This window comes from Chenopodium album, chromosome 11 (genome assembly GCF_948465745.1).
Source record: "Chenopodium album chromosome 11, dcCheAlbu1.1, whole genome shotgun sequence".
NCBI classification, from domain to species: Eukaryota; Viridiplantae; Streptophyta; class Magnoliopsida; order Caryophyllales; family Amaranthaceae; genus Chenopodium; species Chenopodium album.
Window position 1 is genome coordinate 6,746,288 of NC_137844.1, and position 17,851 is coordinate 6,764,138.

General features: G+C 34.1%; 1 protein-coding gene across 1 annotated transcript; it reads left to right on the forward strand.

Annotated features, from left to right (window-relative positions):
• The first annotated feature begins 9,566 nt into the window (after positions 1-9,566).
• LOC145567265 (hydroxyproline O-galactosyltransferase GALT6-like) lies at positions 9,567-14,409 on the forward strand. The gene is made up of 7 exons (XM_081626526.1): positions 9,567-10,955; positions 11,453-11,685; positions 11,764-12,054; positions 12,153-12,281; positions 12,364-12,537; positions 13,411-13,518; positions 13,639-14,409. The coding sequence occupies exons 1-7, from the start codon at positions 10,091-10,093 to the stop codon at positions 13,846-13,848; spliced, it is 2,010 nt and encodes a 669-aa protein (XP_081482652.1). The 5' UTR covers positions 9,567-10,090; the 3' UTR covers positions 13,849-14,409.
• The last annotated feature ends 3,442 nt before the right edge of the window (positions 14,410-17,851 follow it).

A 17,851-nucleotide genomic window follows, 5' to 3' on the forward strand; every position in this document is an offset into this window, starting at 1 on the left:
TATAGCCTTTGCCGTTAAGGAATCCAATCCTAGAGACTTGAGGCCAAAAAATAATGTTATTTAAAATGCATCACTAAATTGGCTCCTCCTAGTCTTTATTCAATTTAAATCTAAACTATTTTTCAAATTAAATGTATTCTTTCTTAACTACATTGAGCTATATCTAAAACTAGATTGATTTATTTTTTATTTGAGTATCTTTAGTGGTAAAGTTAATCCTCCTTATTATCCTAAAACATGAATCCACTAAATATTATTTATGTGTAACTTATTCTAAAGGTTATAATTACTTAATATTTATATATATGTGAATTGTCAAAATAAAATACATTAACTTTGTTTCAAAAAAAAAAAAAAAAAAAAAAAAAAAAAAAAAAAAATTACTTATACACAATAGAAAATATTAATTTTTATTTATAAACTTTTTACCATATCTAATAATGATGCATAAGATCGTTTTGAATTCGTCTTAATATTAATTTTCGTAATTTTTACTTATACACAATAGAAAATATTAATTTCTAAAGATGCGCACCAAAATTTAAGCAAAAGTTTAATTACATAGTATGTTGAATTTCTATATTAGGGGAGTATAGACCGAATCAAATCAAACCCATCACTCTACAAACTACAACTCTTTACCGCTTCAAAAATTTAATAGGAAAGAATCTAAGCTTTAAATTCATTCCTACATCTCCTTAAAAAAAAATTAAAAAAAAATAAAAAATCATTACTACGTTGTATACTTGCATGACTTACGTGTGACTGTATCCCAAATCATCACAGCAAATACATATCATACGTTAATTTTTGTTTTTTTTAAAAAAAAAAACCACATATCATACATACATAGTTAAACTAAAAAGAAATATACAATCCTAACTTGAATATTGTGAATTGTGAATTTGTGGTGATGTGAATTGAATTACAAGTATATTCCATGCACAATCCATAAAAGGATTCGTTACAATAAAAGAAATATTTAAAAGACATACTACATAGGTTAAATAATGATATTCGTTGTATTCTATAATTAGAATGAATGTTGCAACCCACTTGGACCGATTTTTAGACAAGTCAAATAATTATTTTCAGCCGAATGCCAACCAACAATTATATGTTTATATTATAAATATGCTAAAGTTATTAATCCAAATTTTAAGCATATTATTCTGCGCTAATTATTGATGCCCATGTAATCATTTTTAGTGTATATATTCAGATTATATGTTTGTTGTATATTTCATTTTTGTTTTTATTAATAATTTTAGGCAAGTTGTATACAAGTCCCAGACATGTGGATGACAACTAAGATGACAAATTTTCGAATTTTTGGACGAAAATATGACATTTATTCTAAGATTACATTCTCTTGAAATCATCTTATAATGACGATGAGTTCCATAACTATAATATTAATTTTTGGTTGTCAAATGTCAAGGGTTTTTTAATGTTTTGTGCATATAATAATAATCAGGAAAGACTATACCTTTACATGTAAATTTTAATTGGTTAACGTTTACTTTAATTGCAATTTAAGGAAATATTAATAAATTATTTGAGATTGTTAATTAAGTCTAAATTGCCTGTATTGTGAAAAGATTAGGATGTGGGTTGTGTGGCTAAAAAAATGAGTTGGATTGATGGGACCATACCCATTATTTTTATTACTATTGGGTTTGGATATTAGCAAATATGTATGGCATATTGAATAGCTTGTAGAAATGATTGATAATTGAACTAGTGCACATAGTTACTGAGTACATAGATTTGAATTTGAGAGTGGGGTAAGTACATCAACTGTCCTGATTTTTAACGCAGGCAACATACTGGTTTTAGACTTTTGTTCACGAGCGTTTTGAGGGTGTTAGATAATAAATTAAAATATACTTATATTTTTTATTTTATTTTTTTTTGACAAACTACTCGTATTTAAAAATGATACTAATATTGATATATAGGAGTATGTTAAAACCACACGTCATTAGAAATTATTAATATTTAGTTTAATTTAATATTTTTATTTTCATCTCTCTTATCTGATAACTTCGAAACGTTCGTTAAGTTTTGCATTTTAGAAAAGAAGTGTTTCCTGCAAAAATATAAAGTGAAATAAACCAAACAATGAAAAAAATTAAATCAAATAATACTGTTACGTTGAAGAACTATACAATCATTAAAATGGCTACTGGCATTGTAAACTAATCAACTTATTGATAAGGAATATTGTAATTGTCATCTAATTTAGCTAGTTATGTAGTTAATGCTTGGGGTTAGGCCTGATCACGGATCGGATATCCGATCCGAAAGGGGATTTCGGATCGGATATCCGGATCCGAAAATTCATATATTTGCTATTTGTATCCGATCCGAACTTTTCGGATCGGATATATCGGATATCCTATATTTGACTACTTTGATTACTAGTTGTTTTGAATGGCAAAATTGATTTTTTTTTTTTTTTGTCCCATTTTATCCTCTTGTTACTCACAACCTGAACAAAGAGAGATAAAATAAATGTGTAATTATCCTATTAAAATAAATTAATTAATTATCCTTGTAAATATTTTCCACAACTAATTTTTTGAAAAAAACAAAGTAATAAAATTACAAAATACAAATAACCTGCCATGGCTGCCAATTTGCCAAAATGCAAAGTAATTAGGTAACTGCTAGTCTGCTACAAAAGTACAAATTATGTAACAAAGAAAATTTAAAGTTAACAGATACATTAATGTCCAAATAGTTAACAACTTAACAATACATGCATTTCATCTTATACTTAAAAATAAGTCATCAACGCCGGAAACCGATAGCGGATCAACGAAGGGGGCAAGTCAACAACCCTACAAAATATGAGTTATCAAAATATTAGATAATCATAAGATAAATAAAAACAAAAAAGATGCAAAAATTAAACTATAATTTTTTAAATATTCAAACTAAAAAAAGTATTACTTTCTAATTCTAAAAGTAATCATCAATGACGGAAACCGAAGGCGGATCAACAAGAGACGACAACTCTACAAAAAACACAATGAAAATACATTGTTCAGATTATTCAAAGAACATACACTATACACTTGCAAAAATTGAATTGATCAGAACATACACTTGCAATAATTAAACTGATCAGAACATACAAAATAATACTGAAGTATAAGCTGAAGTATAAACTGAAGTAAAATGCAAAATAATACATAATGACATTTTCTCACAAGATAACAGCAGAAAATTAACAGTTCAACAACACCATAACAAATAATATGAAACATTAAGTAATCTACTAAATACTAATCCTAAATTCCTATAATCTATATATAATCTTTCTGTTCATTTTGCTAATTCTATGATTCTATCTATATCAGTCATTATCATATTCACTACATAATTATTAAAAACAAACTAAGAAGATTATTAAAAAAATAAAAAATTAAATAATAAAAAAAAAACTCAGACCCAGCCCGCAACTCTGCCGCCACCGCAGGGAGGCTCCTGCGCAGCAACCACCCATCTCCTCCATCCCATTTCCGGCCTCCTCCCCCTCCCCACCACATTTTCCGGCATCTTTCCCCTTCCCATGTCCTTGTTCCGGCCCCCTCCCCTTTATACTTGAATCTCATAACTAAGATTCTTAACTAATGGTATAATATACAGATCTATAATTCTTTGATTGTAATGTCAGTAGAACATTGAGTGAGTGAGGGTTACCTTGGTGGAGGAGTGAGGGGCACCGCTTCTGGTGAAGTAGTGAGGGGCGTCGTCGCCGCTTCTGGTGGAGGAGTGAGGGGCGTCGCGGCTTCTGGTGGAGGAGTGAGGGAAGATTGTGGTGGATTTGAATCTTTGAAGGTGGTCGGAGATGGAGAAACCGAGAAAGGAGTAGAGAGGAGTCTAGAGGAGAGATGAAGAGATGCTCGTGAGAGGAGTGAGAAACTGAGAACAGTGAGAAGAGACTCAAGAGTCAAGAGAGAGGCGGATTAGAAATTAGGGTTTAGGGTAAGTTGAGTTTTTGTTGGGCTTGGGCTGTTGGGCATATCCGCATATGGATAATTTTCGGATATCGGGTCGGATATCCGATCCGATATCCGATATCCGACTTTATTTCGGATATTCGGATAACCGAAATTTAAATTTTCAATATCCGATATCCGATCCGATATCCGAAAAATTCGGATCGGGTACCCGATCCGAAAATGTTTTCGGATCGGTTATCCTAAACTTTCGGATCGGGTGCGGATCGGATCTTCGGATTATCGGATAATCAGATAGTTCTGCTCAGGCCTACTTGGGGTGCCTAGCATCTAAGATCAAATCTTGTTTACGTAATTTTATTTGCCTATTATTTTGACTCTTTTATTTACCCTCATCAGACCGGACCGACCTCGGATTGGATCAAACCAAATTAACCGGTCTGGTCTCTTGGTGTAGAAATTTAATTTTTTCAGTCTAGTCCGGTCCAAATCCCATAAAAATCGGTCTTGGACTGGATTGATTTTTTCCTTAAATTTATGCAGAAAATCTTAGATAATGGTTAAGATTATTCTTACCCTTTGAAAACTTTAGTTATATGAGTTTTTTGTACTTAACATACAAAAAAAAGACCCTAAAGTAGAGTTTTTCCTATATTGTTTTTTGAGTTTTACATAATATTATTAAAAATTTAGCGGTTTTAAATAAGATTCTAAAATCAACCCAATATAGTCTGATCCGGGTTTTTGACCGATTTTTTCGGTCCACTCTAGGTTTGGTACTGCCTTAATCGATCCTGTCTTCGGTTCTTGAATTAAAAAAAAAAAAAAAAAAAAAAAAGTTTGCCTTCGGTCCGGCCGGTCTTGGACCGATGAATAGCCCTGCAAGGAATAGTCAATCTTCATATTGATAAATTGCTTTCATAAGGGAAAAAAAAATTCTAAGGTAAAATGAAAGTTTCTATTGAAACCAGCACCTTTTACAAGTTAAGGACCTGCTCTATTCAGCTTAATTTCAGTTCAGTTCAATTCACCTCCAATCAGTTCAGTTGAATTCCTAATTTCCTTCTCTCATAAACAATTCATTTCAGTTTTATTCAGTTCAGTTCCCTTCACTTAAGTTCAGTTGTTTTCAGTAAATCAAAACAGACTCTAAATCAGCACAACTTTACAAGTCAACGCTTGAAAATAGATAGGGTGAGAAAGGGAGAAAAAAGTTGTATATGAGAGCGGTAATATCTTAAACAAAATTTTGATATGAGATCATAGTAAAATTGCAATATACATTAAGTTACTCACCCAAAAGCACAACACTTTTTTTTTTTTTTTTTTTTTGTGACAGCAAAAGCACAACACATTACTACGAAATATAGGGTACGGACTATCGAATTTAAGTAGGGTTATTTTGTGTTGTATATATGCCACATTTTAATTACAAAGATATACTCCATCTGTCCCTATTTGATAGTCACTTATTCCATTTTTGGTGCCCTAAAATGTTAATGGAATATTTGCGTTTTTCAAGTACCATTAATATTAAATTTTTACCAAAATTCTCTCCAATTTGCAAAAATATTTGTGTAAATTTAACTTTCCCATGTAAATTTTGTTTATCTATGTACTTTGATTACTTTCTCTCTCTACTTTTTTGCATACCCAATGTAAATTTACTTTTTTAATGTATTTTTGCTACTTCTTATTCATGTTTATTAATTCATGTGAAAATTGCCCAAAAGTGACTATCAAATAGGGACGAAGGGAATAGTATATATAAATTGCACAACAAATCACAATAAAATAAGTGAAATTTAGCTAAGACATTCAACACAACTTACATGTAATTATTGGGTTGATCCATGGACCAGCCCTAGCTAGCACACAAGCTTGGCATGAATCACAATACAAATTTGATAAAACTTTGACTTCATTAATTAATTTTGACTATAAAATCAAGAAACCCAAAATGAACATTGTTTGTTCTTTAATTTCATTTTTAGTCCGTAATCTTATATACGAAGTACATCCAATTATCCAATGTCATCAATGACATAAGAACCAAACATATAGTAGCTGGAGAAAACAGTTACATAACTGAAGAGCATTTAAGTCATAGTTTCAACTTAACAAAAATGAGGTAATTTCACTTTAATATACACCAACCAAAAATGAATCTTCTAATGGTGATCTTTGATGTGACATAATAATTTGCCGTTAATTAGCTCTTAATATTCACATCTCCAACGGTCAATTTTGGACCCACTATTAAATTGCTATCTTCAAATTTGTATTGGCCTTTACTAATGCCATGGTCAATTTGGTCATGGTATTACGGACATTATGACCCCTTCGTTTATTAATTATCTTTACGTGTTATGAAATTTTCAAATATTTCATTAATTTTGTGTTGGCTTGCCAAATTTGACCTGATTAATATCATGGGAGTCTTCTATAATCATGTCTATAATCATATTCATATATAGACAGTTGTTTAATGTTATGCCATCCCCTTACAAGTCAAGATTACGTTATTTCATGTGCTAATTAGCTTTACTTTCATGGAATGAATGGTTATGACCCTATTCTAGTATTTCATATAAAATATTTGATCACTTAAGTGTATGGATTTATAAGGATTAAATGATCCGATAATATTTTTGTTTAGTGGTTAACATTGATTTATAACGATTAAATGATTCGATAATATTTTTGTTTAGTGGTTAAGACTGAAAGTCAACTCAATTATTTAGAAAAAAAAAATCAATATAACTAGTTAATCATTGTTCAAAAATCTAACACAAATAGACTTGTAATTTTTAATATTGATTCGAATAAGTTAAAAAATAAAAAAAATAATAAAAAAAAAAAAACTTTCATGAATTTTTACTCCACAGCCACCAAAAAGTTAAATTAGGTTTGTATATTGGTGGAAAATTTTTAGTGAATAAAAGTATAAACGGTTATTTTACCAAATGCCCTTGACCTTTCGAAAAATTCACCAAATATCCTCAAATTTTTCAAAATTCAACAAATACCACTGACATTTGTTATTATTCATACCGTGACCTCAAAATGCCCCTGATCTTAAAGGTCCGTTAGCAATAAAATTTAATTCACCAAATGTCCTACCTTTGTTAAATAATTCACCAAATGCCCTAACTTTGTTAAATAAAATTTAATTCATCAAATAATGAATGATTAGTTTGAAATTTAGAAAACTAATCATTAGTTTTGGTTTTCACCCTTTTTTACATAAATACTCAACTTATAACAACCCTCTTATTTTCTTAACCACAAATGTTAACGCCATGAGCTATATGTCTAACCTCTTCCTCAATGTATGAGTGCGTCGGAGTTGCAAACAACCTCTATTCATAAAAAGAAGTGTTGGAGAGCAGGCAAACAGAGAAAAAAAAGGGGTCAAATGAAGTAGAGATGATAATTTTGCAGGCTTGGGCGGGAAACAGACCGAGCTTATAGTTCATATATTTTCCAACGGGCTGAATATAGCAAACTCAAGCCCCTTTTATGCGGGCTTAACAATTTGTTCATACCCGCCCTAGTAAACGGTCTGGGCTTGTCTGCGAGCTAACGGATTTAGAGCTTCTAAGAGTACTCATACATTGTTGAGTATTTATGCAAAAAAGGGCGAGAATCAAAATTAACAGCTAGTTTCCTAAATTTCAAACTAGTCGTTGTACCTCAAAAAATAGAGGGTACTTTGTGTAATTATTTAACAAATTTAGGGCATTTGGTGAATTAAATTTTATTGCTAACGACCTTTAATGTCAGGGGTATTTTGAGGTCACGGTGTGAATAATAACAAACGTCGGTGGTATTTGGTGAATTTTGAAAAACTTGAGGGTATTTGGTGAATTTTACAAAAGGTCAAGGACATTTGGAGAAAAAACCGAAGTATTAATGAATGTTATTTTACAATATTTTCTTAAAATGTGTGCAAATGTAATAAGGTTGATGAAATTTTACAATACATATTACTCCCTTTGTATTTTAATAGTATTGTCGAAACATGACTTAGATCATTAATATCTTTAATTGCCTATTTGTAAAAATTATATAAAAAAAATAAAAAAAATATGAAAATAGACATTGTAACTAAGTAACTAATCCAATGATATACAGAGTATATTAACATTTTTTCATTTCATAATAGTAAAAAAAAATACTCCGTAATAATAAGTCAAATAGAATATGTAAATAGTACATAAATCAAAGTAATATAAATATTAAAAAAAAAGCGGAGGGAGTATATTAAATTATTTAAATATCAACAACTTTAGTACTCATAATAACTACTTATTGTGTGACGAATTAAGGAGATATAAGATAAGATTTCTGCATTACAAATTTGACTATTCTTGTTTTTCTTGCACTTAGAAAATCAAAAGAATGTTTTGCTAATTGTTTTTAGAAGTGTGGAGAAGGACGTCGCTCACGTCAGTGATCAAGATTCAAGAAGATGTTGTGAAGGCATTATGGTGGATTGGTGGTGCTGTAACAACTATCGATAATTACAAGCCAATGCAAAGAAAAAACAATAGCGTCTTTGGATTATTATTCCATGAAAATTACAGTAAGAAATTATTGTAATTTACTGTAAATGAATTTTGAAGAGGCATTTTGGGCCCATTGGATGATTCTCCCATGAGTTAAAGGAAATAATACCATTATTAGCTTTCAATTTGTATGTACGTAGTAGATTTATGAAAGTTAGATTTCCTTGACATATTGAGCTTCCTACAAATATTTAGTTTCCGTTACAATATATAGTAACATGTAAAAGCCAAAAAAAATAGAAAGAGTATAACTTTACATAGCATTTTACATAATTTTAAATTACATTGATTTATTGACACAAATGGAATACCCCCTTTTATTGTAGAGTTTCAATTTATTACCTATTTATAAAGCCTAAGTACTGTCTTCAAAAAAAAAATATAAAGCCTAAGTACAACAATGTTCTAATCACTTTAAATCTCATTGATTTTACTTGTTTGTTACATTATAAAATATAAAGAATTACTCACAAATTTAACGAGGATATTTCTTATCAGAACTCATCAAAATTTATGGGATTTAACACCAAATCAGATCCCTCTACCGAATAATTTGGGAAATTCCCCCCATAACCCAATAAAGTTGATCAATAAACAATTACTGTTACTCAAAGGAGCCTTAAAAAAAGCAACATTAACACTTGTAACTAAAGCTGCCTATTACATGCAATTGTTACTTTCCCAAATGCAAAAATAAAGCTTACTATTCCACTAACCCATTACTTCATCTACATATAATCCACTGTATTATGAACATGACTACCATCCACTCTCTTTAATTTACTCCCATAATCTTTAATTCTTTCTTTTTCTCACTTAAAATTACATTTACTACCCTCTTCATAACGGCAATAATTTAACTATTTTTTTTTTGTTTGAGGGAAGCAATAATTTAATTAGTTAATCTCCCCATTTTTTTTTGTCTTTTTACCCAACTTAAGTAAAAATTTAATCATTTAATAATTAATTTTCAAATTTCCATTTTTGATTTGAAATGTTCAAGTTTAAATTTATTTAAGTTGAAAAGTACACCCACCAATATCAGATTCTCTCCTGAAAGTTAGAGAGAGAAAGTGCAGAGAAGCAGAAGAGAGAGAAAAATAGCTGTTGAGGAAGTCGGTCGGTTCATCTCCTTCACTCTCTTTCTCTTCTCCATTTCTTCCTCTTTCTCTCTCTAAATTCTCTTGCATTTTTTCATCGTTTTCTCTCTCTAACCCCCCCTTTTGAAACGCGTTTCTTTCTTTTTCTGTGTTCTTGTTGATGACCTAACTCAACTCTCTTTCTCTCTATCTAGAGCTTTCTCTCTCTAGAAAAAGCAGTTACTTCTCCCTTAATTCTCAACAACCCCCATTTAATTTCTCACCTCGAGGAGTAAAGGGGTTTCAGATTTCATCCCCAATTTCAAAACCCATATCTTAATTTCTCCAGAAAATCCCCAATTTTTCTGGGGTTTTTTTTATTTGTAATTTTGATTTTTTAGGGTTAGGGTTTTTTTTTTGTTCTTAATTTGTAGTTGAAAGTTCAATTTTGGGGGAAATTAGTGTAGTTATGAAGAGGGGAGGAGGGAAACTAGAGACATACATGGGAGTAACACGAACTCGATCGGTTCAAATTCTGGCATTACTGGGTTTACTTTACATGATCTTCATGACATTTGAGGTACCCTTTGTTTTCAAAAGCGTTTCACAGGATACTTCTGGCGTTTCATTCCAAAACGACGCGTTTGTGAGACCTCAGCAGCTTGATAGTGAGGAAGAATTGCAGGAGAAAGAAGCTCCGATCCGACCGTTGAAAGAGCCGTTAAGGGCTTCATCAGTTTCTCCGAAACCTCAACGTCAAATGAGGGAGTATAAGACACTTTCTGGGTTGGTTTTTGATTGGAGAGCATTAGATAGCACTGAAAAGGATGGATTTTCTGGGTTGCACAAATCTGCAATAACTGCATTTCAGCTGGGAGAGAAGCTTTGGGAGGATCTTAAGTCAGGGAAGATAAGAATCGATGTCGAAAAGGCGGCCGAGAATCGGACCGAGACGTCGTGCCCGAACTCGGTTTCGCTATCCGGTGATGAATTTACAAAGAAAGGGAAAGTAATGGTATTGCCCTGTGGGTTGACATTGGGGTCTCACATTACTCTGGTGGGTAAACCAAGGATAGCTCATGCTGAACATGATCCAAAGATATCATTGTTGAAAGATGGTGATCAAAGTTTGATGGTTTCACAATTTATGTTGGAATTAATTGGGTTAAAAACTGTTGATGGTGAAGACCCTCCAAGGGTTTTGCATTATAATCCTAGGTTGAAAGGGGATTGGAGTGGAAAACCTGTAATTGAGCAGAATACTTGTTATAGACAGCAATGGGGAACTTCTGTTCGTTGTGAAGGGTGGAAATCTAGGCCTGATGAGGAGACTGGTGAGTTTTCAAAGATCTAATCTTTGTTAATATGATTTTGATTATTTGTTTATTGGATTATACTTGCTCGGATTGGTTGAAGCTAGCAAAAGGATTGTCTTTTTCTAGTTGCTGGATTGAATTTTGAATTATACTTTTGTTTTAGATAAAATGGGTGATTTTGGGTGAATTTAGACTGGTGTTGACTTAAAAAAAAAGGTGGATTTTTGTGATGTTTGTCCTAAATGTATGTTGGCTGTTGAATGAATGAAAATGAATGATATATTCTAGAATTAGCTCTCTGTTGAATTAGAGTGTTGGGTTTAGCTCTCATTGTTGCATGTTGTAACAACAAAGTAAAAATGTAGTGGTTGAGGCTCGAGGAACATGGGTGTGAAGGCTTGGGCTACGTCAGAAGTTCAGTTTTATACTGTTTGTGATCTCGGTGTTATCAAGCTTTGATTACTGATATTTTGATTATAGTACTGACCTAATTATGTGCTTCTTGGTCTTTATAGTTGATGGGCTGATTAAGTGTGAGAAATGGATCCGTGATGATGATAGTAATACTGAAGAATCCAGGGCAACATGGTGGTTTAGTCGGCTGTTGAGCAGGCCAAAGAAGGTGACAGTAGATTGGCCATTTCCTTTTGCTGAGGATAAGCTGTTTGTTATGACTGTTAGTGCTGGTTTGGAAGGTTATCATGTCAATGTGGATGGGAGGCATGTCACGTCCTTTCCTTACCGAACGGTGAGTAAATTCCTTGAATCTGTGTACAGATATTCTGCTGTTGTGCTTCTTCTGATATTGATTCCCCAATGTTTCTAGGGCTTTTCACTTGAAGATGCAACTGGGTTGACATTGAAAGGAGACATTGATACTCATTCTGTGTTTGCTGCTTCTTTGCCATCATCACATCCTAGTTATGCTCCACAGAGACACCTTGAGTTCTCTGATAGATGGCAAGCTCCACCTCTCCCTAGCGGCCCTGTGGAGCTTTTCATTGGCATTCTTTCTGCAGGCAATCATTTCGCCGAAAGGATGGCTGTGAGAAAATCTTGGATGCAACATAGGTTAATTAAGAATTCCAAAGTGGTAGCCCGCTTTTTTGTAGCATTGGTAAGTGGAGACTATATGTATAAATGGCTCTTTGTATAAAAGTCGTTGACGATCGCTTTAGCCTGTGTGCTAACTTGACTCCGGTTTTTTTATTTCAGCATGGGAGGAAGGAAGTGAACGTTGAGTTGAAGAAAGAGGCGGAGTTTTTTGGTGACATTGTTATTGTACCTTACATGGATAGCTATGACCTTGTTGTTGTGAAAACTGTAGCTATTTGTGAATATGGGGTGAGTGTTCCTACGTTTGGTTTAGCTTCTCTCCTTCCTAGGTGTAATGCAACTTTAAATGACAACCTCCTTTTGTTAACAGGTACGCACTGTCGCTGCAAAACACATTATGAAGTGTGATGATGATACCTTTGTTCGGGTTGATGCGGTTATTAAGGAAGCAAATAAGATTCCCGAGGGTAGCAGCTTGTATGTGGGTAACATCAATTACTATCACAAGCCTTTGCGCAGTGGTAAATGGTCTGTCACATATGAGGTATGACTTTGGACCATGCTGCCCCCAACATGTTAATTAGGTCTTGTGCTTACTAGTGTCTTTTCTAAGTTTGTGTGAATCTTGCTGCTGGTTATGGTACTACTACAATATGCTTGCTATCAGAAACTGAGATGCTTTCTTCTATACTTTTGCTGGTAGAGCATATCCATTCCTGTTGTTTGTTCTCTAGTTTAGTCATTATCAGGCATTTTGAACATATTCAGTTGAAGTATGTGTGATGATTTGATAATGTGACTATGTTAGAGACTTTTAACTGAATTCTACATCAATAATTGCATTAGTAATACATGTCATGAACTATATTGTATGGAGTGTCATGTCCTGTGTGTTGACGTGTGTTATCTCTTTGTTTCTAATCATCGTTCATGATGTAGTCGAAAAGTTATTATTCTCTGCGATAGGCTTCAGGTTTAAACTTTGTGCTTCAACATCTGCATGCTTTTGGAGATGCTCATCTTTTGCTCATTATTGTTCAGAAATTTGATTGAACATGAATTGTTTCCATGAATAACTATGGGGACCCAGAAAGAAAATAGAGCTTATAATGAAAATAGAGTGTCATCATGGCAATATCTAGTGCATGCCCACCTTCCATAGTGTGTGTGCGTGGGGATGGGGGTTGTGACTTGTGAAGACTAAAGAGCGGTCCCTGTTACATGTCATCTTGCCAATAAGGTTGATGAAATTGAACAAGGAAAGAGAGCCTTTATTTCTGGCACTTATTGATAGAGAATGATGTCGTAATGTCTTGTGTTGTAATATGAGTGTTTCTTATGAATTGTCTATTTGTGTATCCTGGTAATTAGCGGAGTTGATGGAAAGTCTCACTTTTGGTTCCCATTTTGTCTTCAGGAGTGGCCAGAGGAAGATTATCCACCTTATGCCAATGGACCAGGTTACATTTTGTCATCAGATGTCGCAAACTTCATTGTTTCCGAGTTTGAGAAACATAAATTAAGGGTAAGATGCTCATCTAAATTAGAAAGACGAAGAGGAAAAAAAAAGAGAAATTTTGTTATATTAAGATTAAAAATGATATCTTTGTTTTAAATCTGAAATGTTATTATTCATCTCTTGCAGTTGTTTAAGATGGAAGATGTGAGTGTTGGAATGTGGGTGGAAAATTTCAACAGCACAAAACCAGTGGAATATGTTCACAGCCTCAAGTTCTGTCAGTTTGGATGTATAGAAGATTATTACACTGCTCATTACCAATCTCCGAAACAGATGATCTGTCTATGGAACAAGTTGCAACAGCTAGGCCGCCCAGTTTGCTGTAACATGAGATGATAGCTAGTGATTTACAGGGAACCCAGTTGCCCTGTTCGCTAATCGTCGAATAGATAGCAAATTTTTGAAGCCAAATATCAGTTTCCCCTTTTTTGTAAATTCTGCAAAAGGTCCTCTTTTAGGTTGTTCCCTAGGACCATATAGGTGTCTAGTTCCAGATTCATTCATTATTTTCTTCTCCCCCACTTTCCTTCTTTCCATTCTCTTACCATTATTCTAGTTTTTGTACCTCGGTCGAGTTGAGCCGTGATGATGATGATGATGAGAAATATGCACCCCTGGTGAACAGCCTTATCCAGTTGGAAGGTTTTGTAATCTAATGTAGAGAAAAAAAAAAAACAGTACATGGAAATGAATCCTCAACTTTCCAGATACTGATCAGGTGTATATCTATAAATTATGATTGGATATGGAACCATTCTATGGTTATTAAATTAGAAGCTACTCTTTCACATTATCTTTTAATTTTCTACTTAATTTGGCTAAGTGAGAAAGGCCATGTGAGGAAGTTGGTTGTTTATATGGCAAAATTGGTAACCACCAAATTATTCTTTTAATCAATTTTATTGTTGTCTTTTATTTGCCCTACTTTATTTTGGGGTTTGTTCCTTTGAGTTATCTCATAATTTGTACTCCCTACCTTCAAAAGTTCGATCCTTTTGGCCTAATTTTAGTTTCAAAATAATTGACTCATTTGCATTAAAATACCCACCAATTTACAACAATATTTGTGCAAAATTAGCTTCTCCGTATAAAATTTTGTTTTTTCATGTATTTTTAATACTCTCTCTCTCTACTTTGTTACAAACCCTATGTAAATTTATATTTTCAATATACTTTTACTCTTTTTATTTAACTTTCTTAATACCCGTGAAATCAATCCAAAAGGGTCGTTCTTTTGGGAATGGAGGGAGTATTATAAATAATTATAGACAATTGCAAACAATCATACTCCGCATTTATTATATTTCCTCCGTCCTAATGCACTAGTTTGATCTTAAATGTGTAAAAGTAAATATTTGTAGTTTAAAAAAAAAAAAAAAAAACACTTCTGCAATACCTAATCAACTAAATATCCTGCATGATAAAATGTGTTTATAATACAAGCTATAATACAAATTATTTTGGGACGAAAAGAGTATTTAATTCCTTTTATTTATCTTCTTATCCACCAGCCAACAAAAGAGAGCGAAGAGAGCATAATTTCTTCATATTAACAATTTTGTAGTCATTGCTGTTTAAAGTAAAAGAAAAATAAAAGATCGAACGACAAAGGTGGTGTGTAACTTAAACTTCCGACTTGTTGTCCATGAAAAGATCGTAAATTGCACATGAGTATGTTCCCTTAATAATGAATAATGCTACGTATGTGCTCTACTTTGGGAACATGGAGACGTATTAACATCTTTGGAACTTTAAAGCGTTTTGTTCCCGAATGGGTATATTGGTTCTAACTAGTGGCTATCACTATGAAGTGTTTCAAGAAAATTATGCAATTTAAGCTTTTTTAAATGCCCCATTTGTTACTTGACACATTAATGGTGAGCGATTATTTGGCTAACTGATAGTCACCTAACATAGTAAAATAAAGAGGAGAAAGGTAAATCTTACTCCATAGCATTTTTGGCCTTTTTACTTCAATAAGCAAGTATAATGTACTTAGTTATTATTTACACCCTTTTTTCTAAAATGCCAAAAGTAGTATAGATATGACTGATAGTAATTTTGAGAGTGAGTGTATAGAATGATAATAGGATATCGATGGGTAATAGAATACAAGTAAGATTTTATTTCTTCTATGGTATACAAAAGTATTGTATTTTCTTTATTTCATCCTTATCCCTCTTTAATCTCATCATCCTAAGCGAACATAGATTTTCCCTACTCTTACCGTGTATAAAGTTATCCTTATCATCCCTCGATTCCTTCCTTATCCCCTAACAAATATCCACGTAACAAGTCAAAAGAATATTATTACTATTCTAGGACAGAGCGAGTAAATAATGTTGTATAAGTTTCAAGACTATAGCAATACCATTGATGAGGAATGACTAGTCTAGACAAACAAACAAATCTTGGAATATTTGTAAATTGTAAGAGTTGACACCATTCACGCTTTCATATCTTGTCATCATACTAGCGTCTCTTTCACGTATAACTTGAAATTAGCCTCACACTTTTTTTGTAATTTTTTCATTGTTTTTGATTCGTGAATTATGGGTTTGATGTGGCCTTATTTTCGTCTCTACCTTTTGTGTGTGGTTTTTGGGTTGTTTCGGTACTCATTTTGGGTGTTTTTGTTGATTGTAGGTTTTTTTTTTTTTTTTTTTTTTTTTTTTTTTTTTTTTTTTTTTTGAGGAATGGTTTAATTAAATTAATGTTAATGAAATATATGGTGATTTTTTTCTTAACATAGGTGGGTAAGTGGCTAACTGGCTATGTGTTGGAGTTCCACCAAATAATCGAGGTGGATCGGTTGGAGAGACCATCTATCTCCATTTAACTGTAAGCAAGGTTTGACTTTTGTTGGCTCATTGTCCTTTTTCCCAATGTTTAAAGTATGAAATATTATATTACTTGTTTGGGTCCAATTTAGTCCAATTGGGCCTAGTCATTAAATGATCCAATTAAAAGCCCAAGGTCAAGGTTCATCTCTCCAATTGTGCTAAAGTCAAGATCAGTCCACAAGGCAAGTCAATTGGGCCAAGGCCCACTTCTCCCACATATGCCAAGGTATAAAAGCCACCAATATTACATTTTTACACACACACAAAGCCTCAATCAATGAATTCTCTTGCATAGCTTTCTCTCTCTGCACATTGTATTGACTTTAGCATCGGAGGGGCCTTCCTCGGCAACACCCCCGAGGCTAGTTTACGTGTGTTTGCTATGCAGGAAATCCTCAGCCCAACGTCACTTAGACCGAGCCCAGTTTTCACCATTTCATTGGACCTCCGGCAAGGTCCCATTGTTTTCACCCGAAACAATTTGGCGCCGTCTGTGGGGAAGACTTTCAAAAAATCTTTAAGCCAATTTCAATCGTTCTACCTCAATCTTAGTTCCAATGGCTAAGAATCGCAAGAACAAAAACGACGGTGCTTCTCCTCCGAGAAAACGCCGAAAATCACTAGGAGGGGGTCCCTTAGAACGCCCCACTCCTAGTCTATCTCCTCCTCAGGATAGGAGCCCCTCCGCGGGACTCGACTCTCATGAGGAGCCTAGGGAGAAATTTACCGAATCTCCTATCATCCAGTCCAATCATCCACCGAGCCCACCTCGGTCAAATGAGGACAACCGGTCCGCTCAAAGGACCCAATCTCATGCCCGGAGCCAATCCCGGAGCATTCACACCCAATGTCGCTCTCAGCCGAGGACACCCTTGACAGGGCCCAACTCGGAGGAGGTAGTGAGAGCCTTAGCGGTCCTCATGGAAGCCATGAAGACCCAAAACATGCCGCCTACACACGGCCGAACCCCTCCGCAAACCAGAAACCAGTGGAGGAACCTCGGCTAGGAGGGGGGGAAACTCTCCTCTTTCAAGGAGCTTAGCGAATGGGAGGAGGATACCTAGAGAACTGAGAGGGAGAGAAACAGGAACTCTCACTTCTTCAGGGAGTCTTCCACTCAGCTCACTACGAGCAGAACCCATAAAAGCAGCAGTTCTGCCTCTCGTCCAGAAACTGCTCGCCGAAGCGTTCACGACCGTCTCGGCGATAGGGAACGGAGCGTGCACAGCCGCCTTTCTTACCCTGTAGCCGAGGCCCAGACCTCCCAGCCAGGGACGAAAACCACTTCTACCTCTCTGAGAGGGCGGAGCGCGGTCCCTTCGGCTGGGAATAAGGGCAAGGCCGTAATGCTGCCCTCCAATTCTCCATTCGAGCAATGGATACTGGAATCTCATGTGCCGACGGTTAAAATCCCGTCGCACATTACTTATGATGGAACTTCGGATCCGAAGGACCATATTGCCTCATATGAGGCTCACATGCATCTCTGCCCCAGG

Coding starts and splice junctions, on each gene's coding strand:
- LOC145567265 (XM_081626526.1), top strand. CDS start 10,091: ATGAAGAGGGGAGGAGGGAAACTAGAGACATACATGGGAGTAACACGA. Junction 12,282..12,363: donor TAGCTATTTGTGAATATGGG/GTGAGTGTTCCT, acceptor TTTTGTTAACAG/GTACGCACTGTCGCTGCAAA. Junction 12,538..13,410: donor AATGGTCTGTCACATATGAG/GTATGACTTTGG, acceptor TTTTGTCTTCAG/GAGTGGCCAGAGGAAGATTA.